At 37.2% G+C, this 18471-nt stretch overlaps 1 protein-coding gene across 1 annotated transcript; it reads left to right on the forward strand.

Annotated features, from left to right (window-relative positions):
- Nucleotides 1–1913: 1913 nt before the first annotated feature.
- On the forward strand, nucleotides 1914–11990 carry LOC149472208 (uncharacterized). The gene is made up of 2 exons (XM_089692247.1): nucleotides 1914–3101; nucleotides 8294–11990. The coding sequence occupies exon 2, from the start codon at nucleotides 8296–8298 to the stop codon at nucleotides 11002–11004; it is 2709 nt and encodes a 902-aa protein (XP_089548373.1). The 5' UTR covers nucleotides 1914–3101; nucleotides 8294–8295; the 3' UTR covers nucleotides 11005–11990.
- Nucleotides 11991–18471: the final 6481 nt, after the last annotated feature.

Raw genomic sequence — 18471 nt, forward strand, 5'->3', positions numbered from 1 at the left:
CCAACTTAGGGATTGCTGATGATTTTGGGTCCCACTATAGTTCTGCACAGCCAGCCATTCAGCATTTTCAACACAAGCTTGCATTTGGAGAAAGAAATCAGTCCTTGAGCATTGGTTTTGTTATTTTATTGGGGGGATTAGAACTTAGATAGGGTGAGGGGGGGGGGTATAGGATGCCCAAAGAAACCAAAATATGAGGAAAACTTCCTGAACTATTCACAAGCTTCTCCTTCTCTGGTGCATTCTCTGTTGGAGTGCTAGCCAGCAGCTCCCAGTTGTACCACCCCAGAACCTAGATGAACTCCTCTTCACCAAGAAATCTGGAGACTTTCTTCCTAAGCAGGGAATCAATCTGGCTCCCGTTCCTTTAAATAAGGTACACAGTCACAAGCAGAGGGCTAATATGGGTTCCCACCACAGTACTCCTTCCTCTATCAACCCAGGGAGTGCAGGTGTATTCACTCAGATCCTCTCCTGTAGCACTTGCAGGATGACTGCTGCTACCAGGCCTATCAGCTGGGCTGCTCCTTCCTTTCCATACAGGTGGTTCTCTCGCAGGGGTCCAGTGAGTCCTGAGTTTTCCTCCTTTCCAGCTCCAGACAGGCCCCATCCCACTGGGCCACTTGGCAGCTTTCCTCCTCCAGCCTCACATCTTCCTGCTCCACACTCTTCTCTCACCACCACACTCCTGCCACTGAGCAGGCTCTTACATTTTTAAGGGATTTCCACACCCTTGCCAAGCCTTGTGTTGGGGATTGGCTGAGGTCCCTCAAGAGTGCAGCCAGCCACTCCTGAGATTCACCCACTGCCTCCCCCTTTTCTGAAAGCCTCAGAGCAGAGGGAAAATCTGGATGGGCTGGCATAAAGAATCTCTCAGTCCTGACCAGAATTTTACCCCTCTGGCTATCTCACCTGAGCTCCTAACTAACCATAAGGATCTAACTCCCCCTAGCTAAACTAGGAGGGTGCTATACTACTATCCAAAATCTCCTGATGAAGTGAATATTGTTCATGAAATGGGTTGAGATACAATCCTTTCATCAAGTGATATAAGGCCTGTGGAAAATCTTTGGTTACAGTTTTGTAACACAATTCTCTATATATTGGGGGATCTAGGTGGAAGTTCTTGCTGTAATACGAAATGAAATTGTGCTCCAGCCCTAACAATTGTTTTTACCAATGTTGACTGATCAGTTTCTATAGTTATACTATTTTACTTTATAAGACCTCAGAAAACCTTTTTTTTTCCATTAATATCAACTAATTATATAGAGATGGTAGTACATCCTGAGTGGGAGAGTTCATTGGTACTATTCATCATTTTTCATTTTATTCATATATTGCATCTTACCAGTCCTTAAGGGCTCATGCATCCCTTCAGTTTTTCTGGTCCAGGGAGTCACGGGTGGCATGTACAGCTTACTAACAAACTGAATGGCTGTACGTACATGTACTCTAGTAAATGTCAGTGCTTCTTGCATCAGCATTTACAAGTGCCTGTGCATATGACTTATTTCTTGAATTTGAAAGTTTACTGCTTGTGAAGAAAGTAATGATGTATACCTGAGTACAAGTGCATACATCTATTCATTTCTATGGTCTGCTGTATGTGCCACCTGAAACACCTGGGTATTGAAGACAATCTAGGTTGCTAGAGCTCATTTGCACCTCCTGACCATTCCTGTGAGTCCAAAATGTGTGGTATTGTTTTTTCCAAAAGTATGGAAAATGTATGTTAATCTTACCACAAAAGCAGTGCCCTTGTCACTACCTGTGACCTTAAAAGAAAGCACAATCTTATCTTTCTTGTGTGACAATCATGATTGCTTCCATAGGCTCATAAGCATTGCCAAAAAGGGACAAGAAGTGTGTTATTTGCAGAATTACCACGCTAATATTTAGGAAAGTGTAGAAATTATTCACCATAAAACAGACGTCTCATATCTTTCAAAATGACAGCAAAAGTCATTTAGAAGTAATTTTAACTCAGCGTGTGAATGAAGCTTGAAAAACAGGTGTTAAAGATGAACCATGGTATATTCATGTCTAAGAGGTCAGCAGGTCATAAGCTTAGTTTTAAGAATAGCAATTGGAATGTAAAAAGATATTGATACGTAGTAGAACAAAGAAAGGATATGTCTTTTATAAAGAAAATCATGTCTAATCCATTATATAGTTAGTTGGATAATTATTTCATATAATCAAATTATTAGTTAGGAATAGTGTGTGATAAGTTTAGTATCAATTATTGTTGGTTATATCTATGCATTTATGTGACCATTATCCTTTCTAAAGATATGTGAAGCCATTATATCAGATGACAGTATCATATATTTCTGTCTTCTAAGAGGTTTTCAAATAACGTCATACTAAGTATAGTGTAGAAGGTTTACATATATGGACACTAAGAGTATATGTTTAGAAGAAGCACAAATAAGGGTTTTACTTATTTAGCTCACACTGAATTAGGAAATAACTGTTTAGTGGGTTGGTCTGGTAAAACATATATAAGATGTGTCTTAGAGATAGAGAGACACATACATACATTCACTCACACTCATACATCAAGACATTATACAGCTGACACGCACTGACATATTTGTCTCCTGGTAAGGCCTGCAAAGCCTTGATACACCTGTTGTCTTCCTTGCCGAGACTGAAACACTTGTCATAGAACAGACAAGAGATTAGACATTTCTCCAAAGCTTATTTCTTTTTCCATAATCTACAACTTTTGTTATATTTTACTCTGTATTTTATTTTATCTTTTGTATTCATTTTTGATGCCAAGTGTGCATTAAATAAAAGTCACACTGTTTTAAGTCAGCCTGGCACTAGAACAAATTGCCTCAAACGCCTAAAGACAGACACTTAAATAATATAAGTGTCACGATATTTAACATTTGGCTAAGCCAGCCTCCGCCACAGTTTTTCCGGGTTTTTCATTCCTTGATAGAGGGGGTGAAAGCACAGACTGATCAAGTCTTGGAAAAACACGGTGCAAAGAACCTAGAAGTGAAGGCGTTTGTGTTTCGTCAGACGTTGACGAGAGGTCCAGTGACGGAGCCACCGGCTGCAAAAAAGAAAATCATCTGATTACGGTGAGTAAAAGTTATGGAATTTATTGATAAACTAGCTATAGAAAGCAAGTTAGAGTTTAAGGATGTTTCTTTATATCCTGATGATGGTAAATTATGGCAGTACATGTACAAGGAATGTTTACAGGCCAATGTTCAGATAGATAAATCTAGATTTACTGTAAACAAACAGCATAAGAAGATATCTAATATCTTAAAGTTGGTAAGAATATTCAACAAAATGATTTTGAATATTGACTTACCTGCTAAAAGTGTTTCTACACTAAAGCAGACAGAATGTAGCACTGTACAGAACACAGAAATGCATGAACATTTGTCTCAAGATCCTCTTAATTGTCCAAATTGTGACATACTTTGTAACTACATAGAAAATCTTGAGGAGCAAATTGATTCTAAAACAAATCTTTTGTTAAGACTGCAGAATGACAGAAAGGAGGTTGCTGTATTAACAAAAGGTGGTAAAAAGACTGATTCTACAAAGTCAAAGCCTCAAGCTTCCTGCATTCCTGAAATGGGGGAAGATGACGCAAATGACGAAGCCGAAGTTAGAAAGAAAAAACTACTAGACCGTGCAGCTAAATTAAAGTTACAAATTCATGATCAATTAATTAAAATTTTAAAAGATATTCCAGCGTATGACTCAAAGGTCGATGCCTTTTATAATGCGGACATCTTCGAGTCTTATACAGATCGTTATCACTTGACTGACGAACAGCGTAACCGTATCTATTATCTTTGGATCCCAGCTCATTTTGCTAGACGACTTGTGCAATCACCTGTTATTGACGATGACGGACAGGAGATACATAGTGACGCATCAGACAGATTACGACAATTGTTGTTATGTACCACAGGTGAGGAAGTACCTTCTTTAGAAGTACTAGACTCATTACAGACTTCAGTTAGAGAAGACCCTTATGAATTTAAAATTAAATTCACAAAGGCATACAAAATGGTCTTGGGCGTAGATGATGAAAACGATACAGGTATGATAAAAGCATTTGTAAAAAAATTTAAATATCTTGATCCAACTTCTTTGGCCATTGTGCAAGATAAAACTTCGATTACAGATGCTTGTTCATTCATTGATAAAATCAGAAGACAAATGAAACAGAACTATCTCAAGTCTAAGATAGCTCTAGTTCAAAATGACACTTTAAATAGGAACGGTCAAACTACAGCTAAGACAGGAATGACTGCTCTTAGTAAAAGTGACAGATACAAGCAGGTGAGACAGAGAGAGCCAATAACTTGTTACTACTGTCAAAAGCCTGGACATTTAAAATGGAAGTGTAAAAAATTCTTAAAGGATATGCAGATAAAGGATTCAAGAAATTTAGGTAAAGAAAATGGACTTATTTCTCTTGAACCATCTGCTCCTCCTAGTCAGAAGGAAACTCAATCTTCTTCTCCCTATGCTCCTCTGATAAAACAAATCAGAGAGTTATCGGTCAGCAGCGGTTTGACTGAAAAGAACTTGCAGTCAACCACTGTTAATTCAGCTCCATTATTGCCTACTCCATGACTAGACAATAAAAAGGAAATAAAATCTCATCATCTAGAATATGTAACACCAATATGTCTAGATAAATGTGGACGCCCTTACATTAAAGCAAAATTGAATGGACAAAAGCTCAAGTTTCTAATTGATACAGGTGCCGAAATTTCTATTACTGGTGTAAGATTACCTCTTTTGACAGATGCAACAGTATGTACAGTTGTTGGATTTAACGGATCAGGTAATTCGAAAGCTTCAATGTGTAAAAATGTTTCATTTGAAATCCCTGATTATTTGGATACTGAGATTGATATTTGGTATTGTCAAGGTGCAGAGAATATCATTGGGACAGATATCCTTCAACGCAGAGGTTGGATAATTGACCTTGGTAATGGCATTGTATGGAAAGGTTCCATTAATCGTAAGCCTGTGGTAATTGACCCAGCAGATTACTGTGAGGTCGGCAGCATCTGTTTAACAGAAGTGCTTGCTGCAGACCATAAATGGCCAGATAGTGGTGACAATCAACAATTAGAACAATTGGTCAAATCATACAAAAATCTTTGGAGCCAAGGCAAAAATGAGGCCGGTCTATTTAAAGACATAGAAGTAGACGTGCAAGGCAAGGATCCGCCCCCACAGAAGCAATACAAATTGCCACCAGAATCTATTGAACCAGTATCAATAGTCATACAGGAGCTTCTGCAACAAGGTATTATCAGAAAAACAAATTCTGTAACAAACAATCCATTATGGGTAGTACCTAAACGTGATGACCCTAAATCATTCAGGCTTCTGGTAGATCTCAGAATGCTGAATAAATATACCCCAAGCTGCGCTCCAATAGTGGCAGATACACCAGATATAATGTCCCGAATTGATGCAAAAGCAAAAGTGTTCTCTGTGATTGACATTGCAAATGGATTTTTCTCAATCTCTTTATCTAAAAGCTGTCAATATAAATTTGCCTTCTCCTTTGCAAATTCTCAGTATACCTTTAATCGTCTTCCGCAAGGCCTCCATTTGAGTCCTAGCGTATTTCATCAAGCTTTAGCGGAAGTCCTATCCAAATTTTCTAGGCCAGATTGTATCCTACAATATGTGGACGATATCTTGTTATCAACAGAAAATGACCAAGAACATTTAACCCTTTTGGCAGAATTGTTTGATCTGTTGCAAGATGCAGGTCTCAAGCTGAATACTCGTAAGGTTCAGCTCATGAAAAGCGAGGTCAAGTTTCTCGGCATTCAGATCAGTCCAGGTAAACGCCAACCTTTGCAAGAAAGGGTTAATGCTATTGCTGCACTTCCTGTACCAACAACATTCAAAGCACTAAGACAATTCCTAGGATTAGTGAATTTTTCTAGAGAGTTCATTGAGTCATTTGCTGATAAAGCAAAACCTCTGTATGAACTTCTAAAGAATAATGAGGAAAATGGTTTTGGTCCTTGGACAGAAGTTCAGCAAAAGGCCTTTGAATCTTTGAAAAAAGATTTGCAGACAGCACCAGCCCTAACTACAGTAGAAAAGCAAGCACCGTTTGCTTTGCAGGTGCATACATCTGAAACTGCTATTTCTTCGGTGTTGCTTCAGCTACAAGGAGGAAATTGGAGGATCCTAGCATATTTCTCTAGGCTTTTAACACCTGTTGAGAAAGGTTTTGACACATGTGTTAAACAATTGGTAGGAGTTCACTATGCAGTAAAAGCAACTGAGCACATTGTAGGATTCAACAAAATTATCTTACAAACACCTCATTCCACCCTGAAATTTCTCCTTGAAAAAAACATCCCAGGTGTTTCCAATCAAAGATTTTCACAATGGTTGTTGGCTTTATCACCCAAACAGATCCAGGTTGAACATAATGCCAAATATGTACTCCCTCAATTGATGGAATATAATGGATCAGAACATGAGTGTTCATGTGAAGTCCAAGACACTCACTCTCCTCTGTTTCGCAGAGAAGCAGAGAAGACTGATGAACCTGTGTTTGTGGATGGTTCACGTTATTGTGTCTCAGGGGAGTATTTTTCAGGTTATGCAATCTGGTTTCCACAGAGAGGATATGCCATACAACACAGACTTCCAGGACACTTTTCAGCACAAAAAGCAGAACTGATAGCCATTGAGACAGTGTTAACTGTAGACAAAGAAGAGAATCAAGGTCCACTAGTGATTTATAGTGACAGTTCATATGTTGTGCGTTCTCTTACTGATTATCTTCCTATTTGGAAAAGACGAGGTTTTGTAGATGCTTCAAACAAAGCTTTAGCACACAGAGAGATACTAGAGTCAATTTTTGCACTAGCAGGGATAAACCCTTGTGCCTATGCAATTGTTAAAGTACCAGCGCATAGGAAAGACAATGATGAACTGAGCATAGGAAATATGATAGCTGACACATTAGCAAAAGAAGCAGCTGTTAATGAACAGTCAGAGACTCCATCTGAAGTAGTTTCAGTAAACACAGTCAGAAAAACAGATACACAGATCCCCTCATTTGCAGAAGAACAGAAAAAGGACCCGTCCCTTTCTGCTTCTCAGGTTGATACAGAATCTTCCTTTGTTTTTGAAAACAAGATTTTGTTTCATGACTGTAACGGGGTTCTGCGTCCTGTCATACCAAAACATTTACAAGTGGAGTTCACAAAATACAATCATGAAAGTTTAGGCCATGTAGGTAAGCAGAGATTGTTAGAGATTCTCAAAGAGAAATTTTTCTGGGAAAAAATGGATGAGACTGCAGACAATGTAATTCAATCTTGTCTTATCTGTGCTCAAGTGAACCCCAGGCCAAAAGGACAGAAACCTCCTTTACAAAGAACTCCTCCAGCTAATGGTCCATGGTCCACATTACAACTTGACTATATAGGACCATTACCAACAGGAAAAAATGGTTTCAAATATGCGCTCATAATTGTTGATGTTTTCTCAAAATGGGTTGAGATTTTACCTGTACGCACAGACGATGCACTAACAACTGCAAGAATGTTAATTAATCATGTTTTTCCTACTTGGGGGATCCCAATTGATATCAGTTCAGATCGTGGAACTCATTTCACAGGTAAAGTAATGCAGGCAATGTGTAAAATTTTGGGAATCCAGCAAAGATTTCATGTTCCATACCATCCGCAATCTGCAGGTATTGTGGAAAGAATGAACAGGACTATCAAATCCAGAATTGCTAAAATGTTGTTAGACAAAGGACATACATGGGTAGATGCCGTGCCTTTTGTTCTGATGAGTATCAGAAGTACAACATCTTCATCTACACAATACAGTCCATTTGAACTGATGACAGGTAGAAAAATGCCGCTTGTTTTTCCACATGAACCGTGTTTTTTGTCAACTCCGCAGAAAGAAGCAATTGAGAAAACCAAATGGTTACAGATGTTGCAAGACAATCTAAATGCCATTTTGCCACATGCAGCTACTCACATGCAGAAAATGATCCCTCCACACTCCTCAAAATTTGAGAAAGGTGGACAAGTCATGATTAAAACATTTAGAAAAAGTGGGCCGTGGCAAAGTAATTGGGAAGGTCCTTTTGAAATTTTGGACACACGTGGTGTAATGATACAAGTCCAAAGACCTCTCAATTCTGTTAAAAATGCACGGAGACAACAAAAAATATGGGTTCACACTGATCAATGCAAGCTGTTTATGCCAAGATAATGATACTGCATTTCTTTTGCAGAAATGACATCTGATAATCAAATATGGAGGAACATCAAACTCCAAAAAGAAATACTGACAACATCAGAAAAGTGGAAAGAAAGAAAGAACATTAAAAGGAGAAAATTCGTCATCACAGGACTCCTTTTCTCATTAATGACATTTTTATTCCTAAAAACGTATATGACTTTTTCCAGCCCAGCAGAGAAGAACAAGTCTGAGACCCTGCATAAAAGAGAATTGCCTTTATCCAGAAACAAGAGACATTTTCCAAGATATAGTGACATTGACACAGCCGTAGACTTGTATGGACTTGCTTGTATAGGTCATGGAGCTACTTGCTGTATGCAGTTTTATTTTCTTCATAGTAACTCTATTGAAATACAAGCTAGAATAGAATCTAAAACAAAGTTTACAAAAATGCAAGGATCATATGTACATAATAATAAAACTGGTACATATGAATGTAATTTAACTGAGATGGGATTCTGGTCCATAGTTTTAAAAGGAAATGAGTCTACAATTTGGACTGGCGATGTAACTGGAGATAGAGTAGGTTCTTCTTCTGTAGGAGGATCCAAAACAGATATTTGGTTTTTGACCCAATATTATTTACAGTTTATGGATCCTGAACACTTAAAGATTACAGGAGATGAAGAAGGAGATGTAATTAGAGTATGGGATTTTCAAATAACAAGAGGTTCAGCTCACGTTAATGTGAGAGTGACTATTTCAATTGTAGACTTGATTATTCCAGATATAAAAGTATCCCCTCAAGCTGTTAAAATTATTGAAGGAAAGGATGATTTAAATTTGATATGTACTACACAAATATATTTACCTCAAAATTCCCTATTAACTTGGAAAAGAAATGGTGAATTTTTGGGTAGTCTTTTCCATAGCTCTACTAATATAATTCGTAAGAGTAATCTTGGAAATGTAGATTGGACTAACAATAACTTTATTTATCAACACAATAGTCCAAATCTTAATGACAGAGGCATATATGAATGTTGCATATCATTAGAAAATAATCCAATGAAATGTGATACTGCAAATGTTATAATTTCATCTCCTAAGAACATTAAGTGTACTGATGAAAAATTTATTCCTTCTAGTCCATTTCAAATTAATCATTTCCAACCCAGACATCTCTTAAGAGAAGGACATTTTGTGATTATACTTTGGAAATTTAATGTTTCTGAATGGAAAATTTCATCAAAGTATCCTCAATGTCAAGAATACTTAATTAATATGGAATTGGGTATGGATAAATGGTTTGGAGCTAATAATAAAAATAACAATAGGAATAAACGAGGTATCGTAGAAGGAATTTTAGGTGGAGTTGGTACTATTGGAAGTCTTACCAATAGTATGGATATTAATACATTACAGTCTGATCTGGAAACAGCGGGCTTAGTGGGTAGTAAAAGTATTAAAGTTCAAAGAAATGTAAATCAAATATTAGAAAATATGTTAATGAAGACAGCTACGGTTATAGGCCCAGCTGTAGTCCACTTACAAGATGTTACTTTGAATTTAATGGACAGAGAACAACATTCCCACATAGCCAGAACATGTCTAGAAATACAGACAGAGTATTCTACCAATTTTAAAATAATTGCACAAGCATTCCAAAGTGGCATAACTCCTCTAAGTCTTTTGCAAAGTTTACCTAATGAATATGTATTTGCAAAAAATCATACAGATTTATGGGTAAATAAATGGGTAGGATGTAATCAACATGAATGCTTTGGTACCTCAATGATTCCCATTGCTGGGAAAGAACAAATGTTAGTTCCAGTTACAGTCTTAGGATTGCCAGTTAGTAATACCCAGTTGTTATATTATCAATTACAATTTGTAGATTTTGCTTTGAATACTAATACATCTGAACCAGAACAATTAGATTTATCTTCTTGTTTACATTTTCAATCAAAAGTAATATGTTTGCCTAATCAGGACAAAAGTATTTTTCACTCTTGTTTTCATAATCATTCATTATGTACAGCAAGAATAGAAAAAGTAAAAACTTCACTTGACCTAGTCACTGTTGTAGGAAAGAGGAAAGTCTGTTTTCAAGTCATGACAGACACTGAAACAGTGAAAGCTTTCTTTCTATCCTGCACACATACAGATATCCTGAGTCGAGGCTTGTATTGTATAGAAGGAGATCTTACAGGAATTAGTTTAAATGAAATTAGAGTAAATTTAACTAATATACTTATGAAAAATGTGAGTGTTCTACCTATACAATATAACATATCTCAAGTAGATGAGTTTCCATGGAAAGAATGGGCAGAGATCATACAAAAGGATAAGGGATTATTAATTGCTTTGTCTGAAGAACTTCAGAAAGCAGAAATAATATTTAAGCATGAACAAGGAAATCTACTAGAGATAGAACATGATTGGTCTGAATTTTCAGGTCGTTCATGGTGGTCAAAATTTAAAAATACTGTATCAATGTGGGGAAAAACTTCAGTAACAGCAGCTGTTGGAAATATATTATTACACCCATTAATTATTATATTTATTATTATGGTTTTATGTATTTTATTTCAAATCTGTATTATGATTAGAATGAAACAATTTTACAAATTGATTAAGAAACAAATGAAAGAAGGTGAAAAAATCCTGTCAGGTATTATTAGAAGGAAGGTTACCTCTGACCTAACTGACCTGGTTATAGAAAATGGTGCATCTGGAACAACTGATTCCAAGCGTGTATAGTTGGGCCATGAATGAAGTATGAATGTATATATAATATTATATGATAAATTATATTTAGGGGGAATATTGTAGAAATTATTCACCATAAAACAGACGTCTCATATCTTTCAAAATGACAGCAAAAGTCATTTAGAAGTAATTTTAACTCAGCGTGTGAATGAAGCTTGAAAAACAGGTGTTAAAGATGAACCATGGTATATTCATGTCTAAGAGGTCAGCAGGTCATAAGCTTAGTTTTAAGAATAGCAATTGGAATGTAAAAAGATATTGATACGTAGTAGAACAAAGAAAGGATATGTCTTTTATAAAGAAAATCATGTCTAATCCATTATATAGTTAGTTGGATAATTATTTCATATAATCAAATTATTAGTTAGGAATAGTGTGTGATAAGTTTAGTATCAATTATTGTTGGTTATATCTATGCATTTATGTGACCATTATCCTTTCTAAAGATATGTGAAGCCATTATATCAGATGACAGTATCATATATTTCTGTCTTCTAAGAGGTTTTCAAATAACGTCATACTAAGTATAGTGTAGAAGGTTTACATATATGGACACTAAGAGTATATGTTTAGAAGAAGCACAAATAAGGGTTTTACTTATTTAGCTCACACTGAATTAGGAAATAACTGTTTAGTGGGTTGGTCTGGTAAAACATATATAAGATGTGTCTTAGAGATAGAGAGACACATACATACATTCACTCACACTCATACATCAAGACATTATACAGCTGACACGCACTGACATATTTGTCTCCTGGTAAGGCCTGCAAAGCCTTGATACACCTGTTGTCTTCCTTGCCGAGACTGAAACACTTGTCATAGAACAGACAAGAGATTAGACATTTCTCCAAAGCTTATTTCTTTTTCCATAATCTACAACTTTTGTTATATTTTACTCTGTATTTTATTTTATCTTTTGTATTCATTTTTGATGCCAAGTGTGCATTAAATAAAAGTCACACTGTTTTAAGTCAGCCTGGCACTAGAACAAATTGCCTCAAACGCCTAAAGACAGACACTTAAATAATATAAGTGTCACGATAGTTAACAGAAAGAAGGTGAAATAAATATTTAACTTCCACTTCTCAGGACTTCCAAGCTGCTATATATCACATTTTTATTGATGTTGTCAACCAGGGATGAATGGAGTGATTTAGACAACATAATTTTGCCACAAAATGTATGATTTTTCCTTCAGGACATTTAATAGCAGTGAATTACATGCATTACAAGCCATGGCTATAATAGCAAGATTGATAGTAGGCCTGCAATAAACCAGAAACAAACTGGCAATTGTTGCAGTAGCAGAGCAACAACTACCAATCATGACAATATGCAAGCAACCAACTGGCATTTGTGACAACATATGGGCAACAAACATTCAATTATAACAATACATGGGTAACATATATACAATTATGATAATTCATGGGCATCAAATGGTCAGTTGTGACAATATGTAAGTAACAAATGAACAGTCCTCATAATATGCAGGAAATAAATTGACAATCATGACAATATATGAGCATAACAGGAGCAACAATACAGGGTCAACAAACAATACAGGGTCAACAAACAGGCAATCTTTACAATACACGAACAACAAATGGCAATTCCTACAATACACTGGAAACAAAAGGCCAACTGTGACAGTATTGCTAAGCCACAAATAGGCAATCAGGAAAATATACATTCATATACTGTATATGCAGGCAAAATGTACAATTGCTGCAATATGTGGGAAACAAATGGGTAATCAAGTATAGGGGCAACAAATGGTTAGTTTTTACAATATGCAGGTATCAAACAAGAAACCATGACAATATGCTAGCAACAAATGGGCTATCATCTCAATATGTGGGCCAAAAATTGGTAACTGTTACAAAAAGCCCCGTTTGTTATAATATATGAAATCATGTTTCCCACAAATGAGAGGCTATATGCTGTCACAAGAACAAGTCACACACATTATAACTTTTGAAATAACTATTATGACTTTTACTTTTCAGTCCTTGCTTTGTTGTTACATTAGATCTTTCTGTGCAGTCATTCAGTCTCGTAATATTGTACAGGGAGGCATTTCAAGCTTTGGGGGAGATTTACTAAAACTGAAGAGTTGAAAATCAGGTGCAGCTCTGCATAAAAACCAATCAGCTTCCATGTTTCATTGTCAAAGCTTAATGTACAAGCAGAAGTTAGAAGCTGATTGGCTAACTCACTCAGCTGCACCTGATTCTGAGTGCTCCAATTTTAGTAAATCTCCTCCAATGTGCTCCCAGGATGGCGAAAGGTTGCTCCAAAATAACAGAAAATTAATGTACAGTATGTTCTAATTCTTGCAAATGGTATGTATGCAGTTTTGCAAATTCTTACACATTTAGGATGGTCTTACATCTAATCGCTTTACTCTAATTTTTACTTTTTACTTTCACTTTGTAACTCTTCTTGTCTAAATAAACTCCCAAACCATTCATCATGAGCACAGGTTGTTATGACTTCTTTATCACTGAAATAGGGAACACCACCATTTCAGGCTTACCGGAGTAGAAATTGTGACGGTTTCCTGGCCACAATATTTTTGTACATGATAATGACCTACTTCAAAAGCAGTGAATTTTTTTAATAAATGTGAGGAGAAAAAAATGGTTAATAGATGACCAGGCCCGTTGATCTCCTTCCCAAGTGCAATTTTTAGGTAAAGTTTCTAGATAATAAGCAGCAAATGAAATGAATTGCAACAGACAATGTTATGACCTCTACATGAACAAATAGAGAAATCAGATAAATTGATAACCCATGTATTGTTCATTTTCATAATGCAGAGATAATTGCAGCAGCACCTCTGCATGACCCACTAGTTCAATTATGAAAAATGTTTATACATATTTGCAGTAAAGAGGCAAAAAAACTGCAGTAAGTAGAACAAAAATGACCAGGTCTCATTTATTTCAAAACAGGTAAACAGCATAGGCAACACAGCAGCATCAATGTATTTTTGCAAATTTGCAGCAGCCAGGAAAAATTATGGACCCTAATACCAGCAGAAAGATGTGCAGGCCAAAAACCTTTCTAATTGCATTTTATGGATATTTGTCATTAAAATGATAAAACTGCAGTAAGAAGCAGACCCATCAAAAGAATGACCATGCTTACAAAAGTGCAAAAGTGAAAGACAGAGGCATTTTGAGCCCAGTTTATCATACAAGGAGCAGCTGACCAGTGTGTGACTGGCTGGAAGGGATGTGGATAGTGTTTATGTGTCCCCTGTCCCAAACTGAGGCCAACCAGGGTTTTTTGTCTCCTATGGAGAAAAATAAAAAAGCAAAGAACTATTAATTGAACTTAAAAGGCATCTGGGAGCACAGCTCCTTTTGGGTGGCTAAACCCTTAAATTCATTGAAAGACACAGCTTTTTGATTGAAATCGATCAGAACCAGTAGGACATCACCAAGCAGTACCAAAAAAGGAGCAATCCAATAATATGCAAGTTTTCACTCCACAGGGAAAAAATTACACCACTGTCTGTTCAACTTTACAGTCAAAACTATCATTGGACAATGCCATCATATCAACCTTATAAAAATGTATTAATTAAAAAGTATGAACAGGGACCAGGTCACAGCTTTACAGGCCTACAAAAGTGAGGCCCAATGACAGAAGTGCTCACCAACCCAGAAGAATAAGAGGTTAAAAGAAAAGGTGGTTCTTTATGTCTAATGGCATAAACCTGAGATATAGTTTGTCAAATGAATTTAGAGCAGGAAAAGCAGCAAGACCCTTATTGGGTTGGATCCCAGACTGCAGCTTTAAGGTTGAAAACAATTCAGACAGAGAGACTGGAGCAAAATATCCTTGTTAAGGTGAAAGGCAGAAACTACCTTGGATAGAAAGGAAGGGTAGTCTCAAAACCACCTTGTCCTTGTGCAAAATAAAGAAGGGAGATTACCAGAAGAGGGTTGCCAACTCAGAAACATATCTTCCCAAAAATACTGGGCCAAAAATCAAGGGACAACTCCCCCAGATCCAGACTCTGGGTGACCAGGATAATCCATTTGCTAATTGTTCATACTTGGAACAGAGACCGTAGATAGAATTGGAAAGCACCTTTCTGTTGTGTTTTCCTGGTGATTCACATATACCACTGTCATGGCAATATTTGACTAAATTCTCATGGGATAATCCAGCAGAAGATTCATCCAGTGGTGAAAAGACATCCTTTTGGCTTGATTGGAAAACAAGCTTCCTCTTTGCACCATCGACTCTTCTAACAAACTCTTGACACATTCCTGAAGCTTCCAAACTTTGTTTAGAGGAATTAAAAAGAGACTGATGACTAGGATTAAATTCGGATACTCCAAGTAAAGAGTTAGTGCCAAATTAATTTTTTATTTATATAGCACCAACAGTTTTTGCAGCGCTTTGCAACATGAAGGCAGACAGTACAGTTACAATAAAAACCAATACAAGAAGATTCAAAGGTCCCTGTTCATTAGAGCTTACAATCTAAAAGGGAAGGTCAAGTGATAGGGTGAAAGGTAATAACTGTGGAGGATTAACTGATGGAGAGAGTAGAAATACAGTTGTCAGGTGGAGGTGAGATAAGCTTCTCTGAAAGAAGGGTTTTAAGGAATCGTTTAAACATGGACATAGTAAGAGAGAGCCAGACAGATTGGGGCTGGAGTTCCATAGGATGGGAGAGGCTCAGGAAAAGTTCTGGAGGCAAGCATGGTGGGAGATGACAAGAGAGCTAGACAGCAGGAGGTCTTGAGAGAAACCAAGAGAATGATTTGATTAGTATTTCAATACTAGGTTACTGATGTAGCTGGGGCCGAGGTGTGGATGGCTTTGAGAGTTATTGTTAGGATTATAAATTTAATTTTTTAGGTAATTGGCAGCTAATGGACAGATTGGCAGAGAGGGGTAGCAGACACTGAATGGTTGGTAAGATTGTCTTTCTGGCATTTTGGGTCCAATCAAAATTCAAAGTCCTGCAAGGTATGTAACATCACCTAAATGCTGTCCTGCAAGGTCTTTTAAGACTTTGCCCACAAGAGAGGGTTGTTGAGATGACCCACAATTGGGATCCCCTCAGGGTTGATTACAGTTTGAGTGGTCAAGACCTTTGTATAATTTGAAGAGCAGAGGCAGAACCGAAGGAAAGAGCCACAAATTGGTAATGAGGAATCAGAGAAAATGATGGTAAAGAGATATGAAAAGCCCTTGGCCCTTTCTTGGAGAGGAATGTTTATGACAATGCCTTGACCTAAGAGGTGTTGAATGGTTAGGGATCAGTTTGCTAGCTTCTGGGGAGCCATAAAAAGATTTGAGACAAAAAAATGCTGCATATGTAGAGTATAAAACTCTTTTTTTAAACAGAGGAAATTTCCTTTTGCACCCAAACTAAAATATGATTGACCAAATAGTGGGTGAGCATTCTGAGCGGACTTACCCCACCTTGTATGGTGGAAGAGGGGGTGAACCTCCGTGTCAAGGTGGCCTTGTCAGAGACCTTAATAGATTTGTTCTTCCAAAGTCGCTTGGATCACCCAAATGGAAACCTGACCAACTCAATAGCTGGCAAACAATCTGGCCAAAAAGAGGGTAAATTGACCTAGGATTATTCAATGTGTATAATGGTACCAACATTTTGAGTATAAACAATGCTGTATATGGGAGGGGAAAAGTAAAGGACTTCTAAGGTACCAGAAAGAGTAATAACGTGCATGCATTATAATAAAAATGGGTAGTTTTTAGTTAAACTAGAAAAGGTACAATTTCTGGGGAAATTGTGTGAAGTGTTCTTGCATCCAACCCTAACCAAGTGATTGATGAAATGTAAGCAGTGCACATGGCAAGCCTGATAGAGTGAGAAATGCATTTCAACTTGGTCACTCAGCTGCCCGGTGAGTCATCGTTGGTTGCTATGGCAACTCACTCACTCAGTCACATGAAGCTGATGGGCTTTTCTAAACACACTACTCCAACTTGCAAACTTCACTGGCGATTGCCATCTTCAAACACTTGTAGTTTTAAAAGTATAAATGCTACTGCGAAGAGCTTTATATTGTGAGAATCACAAGAACCAGACCTACATTTTGATGTATAGTCTCTTAAATATTAAAAATGAAGGCACAGTCGCAGTTTAAAAATGTCCTTTAAAATTTCAGGTGACTGTGAGTGAAGTTTCAATGAAAGTCAATGGGCAGCGTGAGTTGCAAACAAATGGTCATATTGTGAAAACTATCAGGACTATGGCTTAGCCGTGGACATTTTTAGTGGCAGCAGGGTTAGCTGAACGTTTTGATATAAGATTTGTGTAGATGGGCTTGAAAATGACAGAGTGATGGCAGTTTAGAAATCATGTTCTGATTTTTCCTTCCACACTCTAGCTTTTCTCTGCTACCACTCTAGTTGCTCCATTCATTCCTTTGGAAAAATTTCACCACAAGAACCGCGATATTTTGTGAACCATTTGGCGAAATGTTCCACAAAGTAATAGCAATCCGATCGGGAACAATCCGCACGTTTTGATATATTACTTGTCTTTGTAGTGTAAAACCTGTGGGAGGAGTTAGGGTGGCAAATTTGGCTATAATAAGAATAAGAAGCGGAATAAGAACTAGAAAATCTACAATTTCGGGGGAAATTGTGTGAAGTGTTCTTGCATCCAACCCTAACCAAGTGATTGATGAAATGTAAGCAGTGCACATGGCAAGCCTGATAGAGTGAGAACTGCATTTCAACTTGGTGACTCAGCTGCCTTGTGAGTCATGTTAGGTTGCTATAGCAACTCACTCAGTCTGGAAGCTGGCAGGCTTTTCTAAACACACTGCTCCAACTTGCCAACTTCACTGGCGATTGCCATCTTCAAACACTTGTTTTAAAAGTATAAATGCTACAGCAAAGAGCTTAATATTGCAAGAATCACAAGAAACAGACCTACGTTTTGATGTATAGTATGTCTCTGAAATATTAAAAATGAAGGCACAGTCGCAGTTTAAAAATGTCTCTTAAAATTTCAGGTGGCTGTGAGTGAAGTTTCAATGAAAGTCAATGGGAGGGGTGAGTTGCAAACAAATGGTCATATTGTGAAAACTATCAGGACTATGGCTTAGCCGTGAACATTTTTAGTGGCAGCAGGGATAGATGAACGTTTTGATATAAGATATGTGTAGGTGGGCTTGAAAATGATGGCAGTTTACAAATCATGTTCTGATTTTTCCTTCCACACTGTAGCTTTGCAGGTTCCCACTCCAGTTGCTCCATTCATTCCTATGGGAAAATTTCACCACAAAAACTGCGATATTTCGTGAACGATTCGGCAAAACGTTCCACAAAGTAATAGCAATCCGATTGGGAACAATACGCACGTTTTGATATATTACTTGTCTTTGTAGTGTAAAAACTGTGGGAGGAGTTAGCGTGGCAAATTTGGCTATAATAAGAAACGGAATA

This window comes from Staurois parvus, unplaced genomic scaffold, assembly GCF_062004578.1.
Source record: "Staurois parvus isolate SC_StPar_1 unplaced genomic scaffold, SC_StPar_1.0 ptg000022l, whole genome shotgun sequence".
NCBI classification, from domain to species: Eukaryota; Metazoa; Chordata; class Amphibia; order Anura; family Ranidae; genus Staurois; species Staurois parvus.

Excerpts from the sequence above, each read along its gene's own strand:
- LOC149472208 (XM_089692247.1), top strand. The coding sequence starts at position 8,296 with ATGACATCTGATAATCAAATATGGAGGAACATCAAACTCCAAAAAGAA.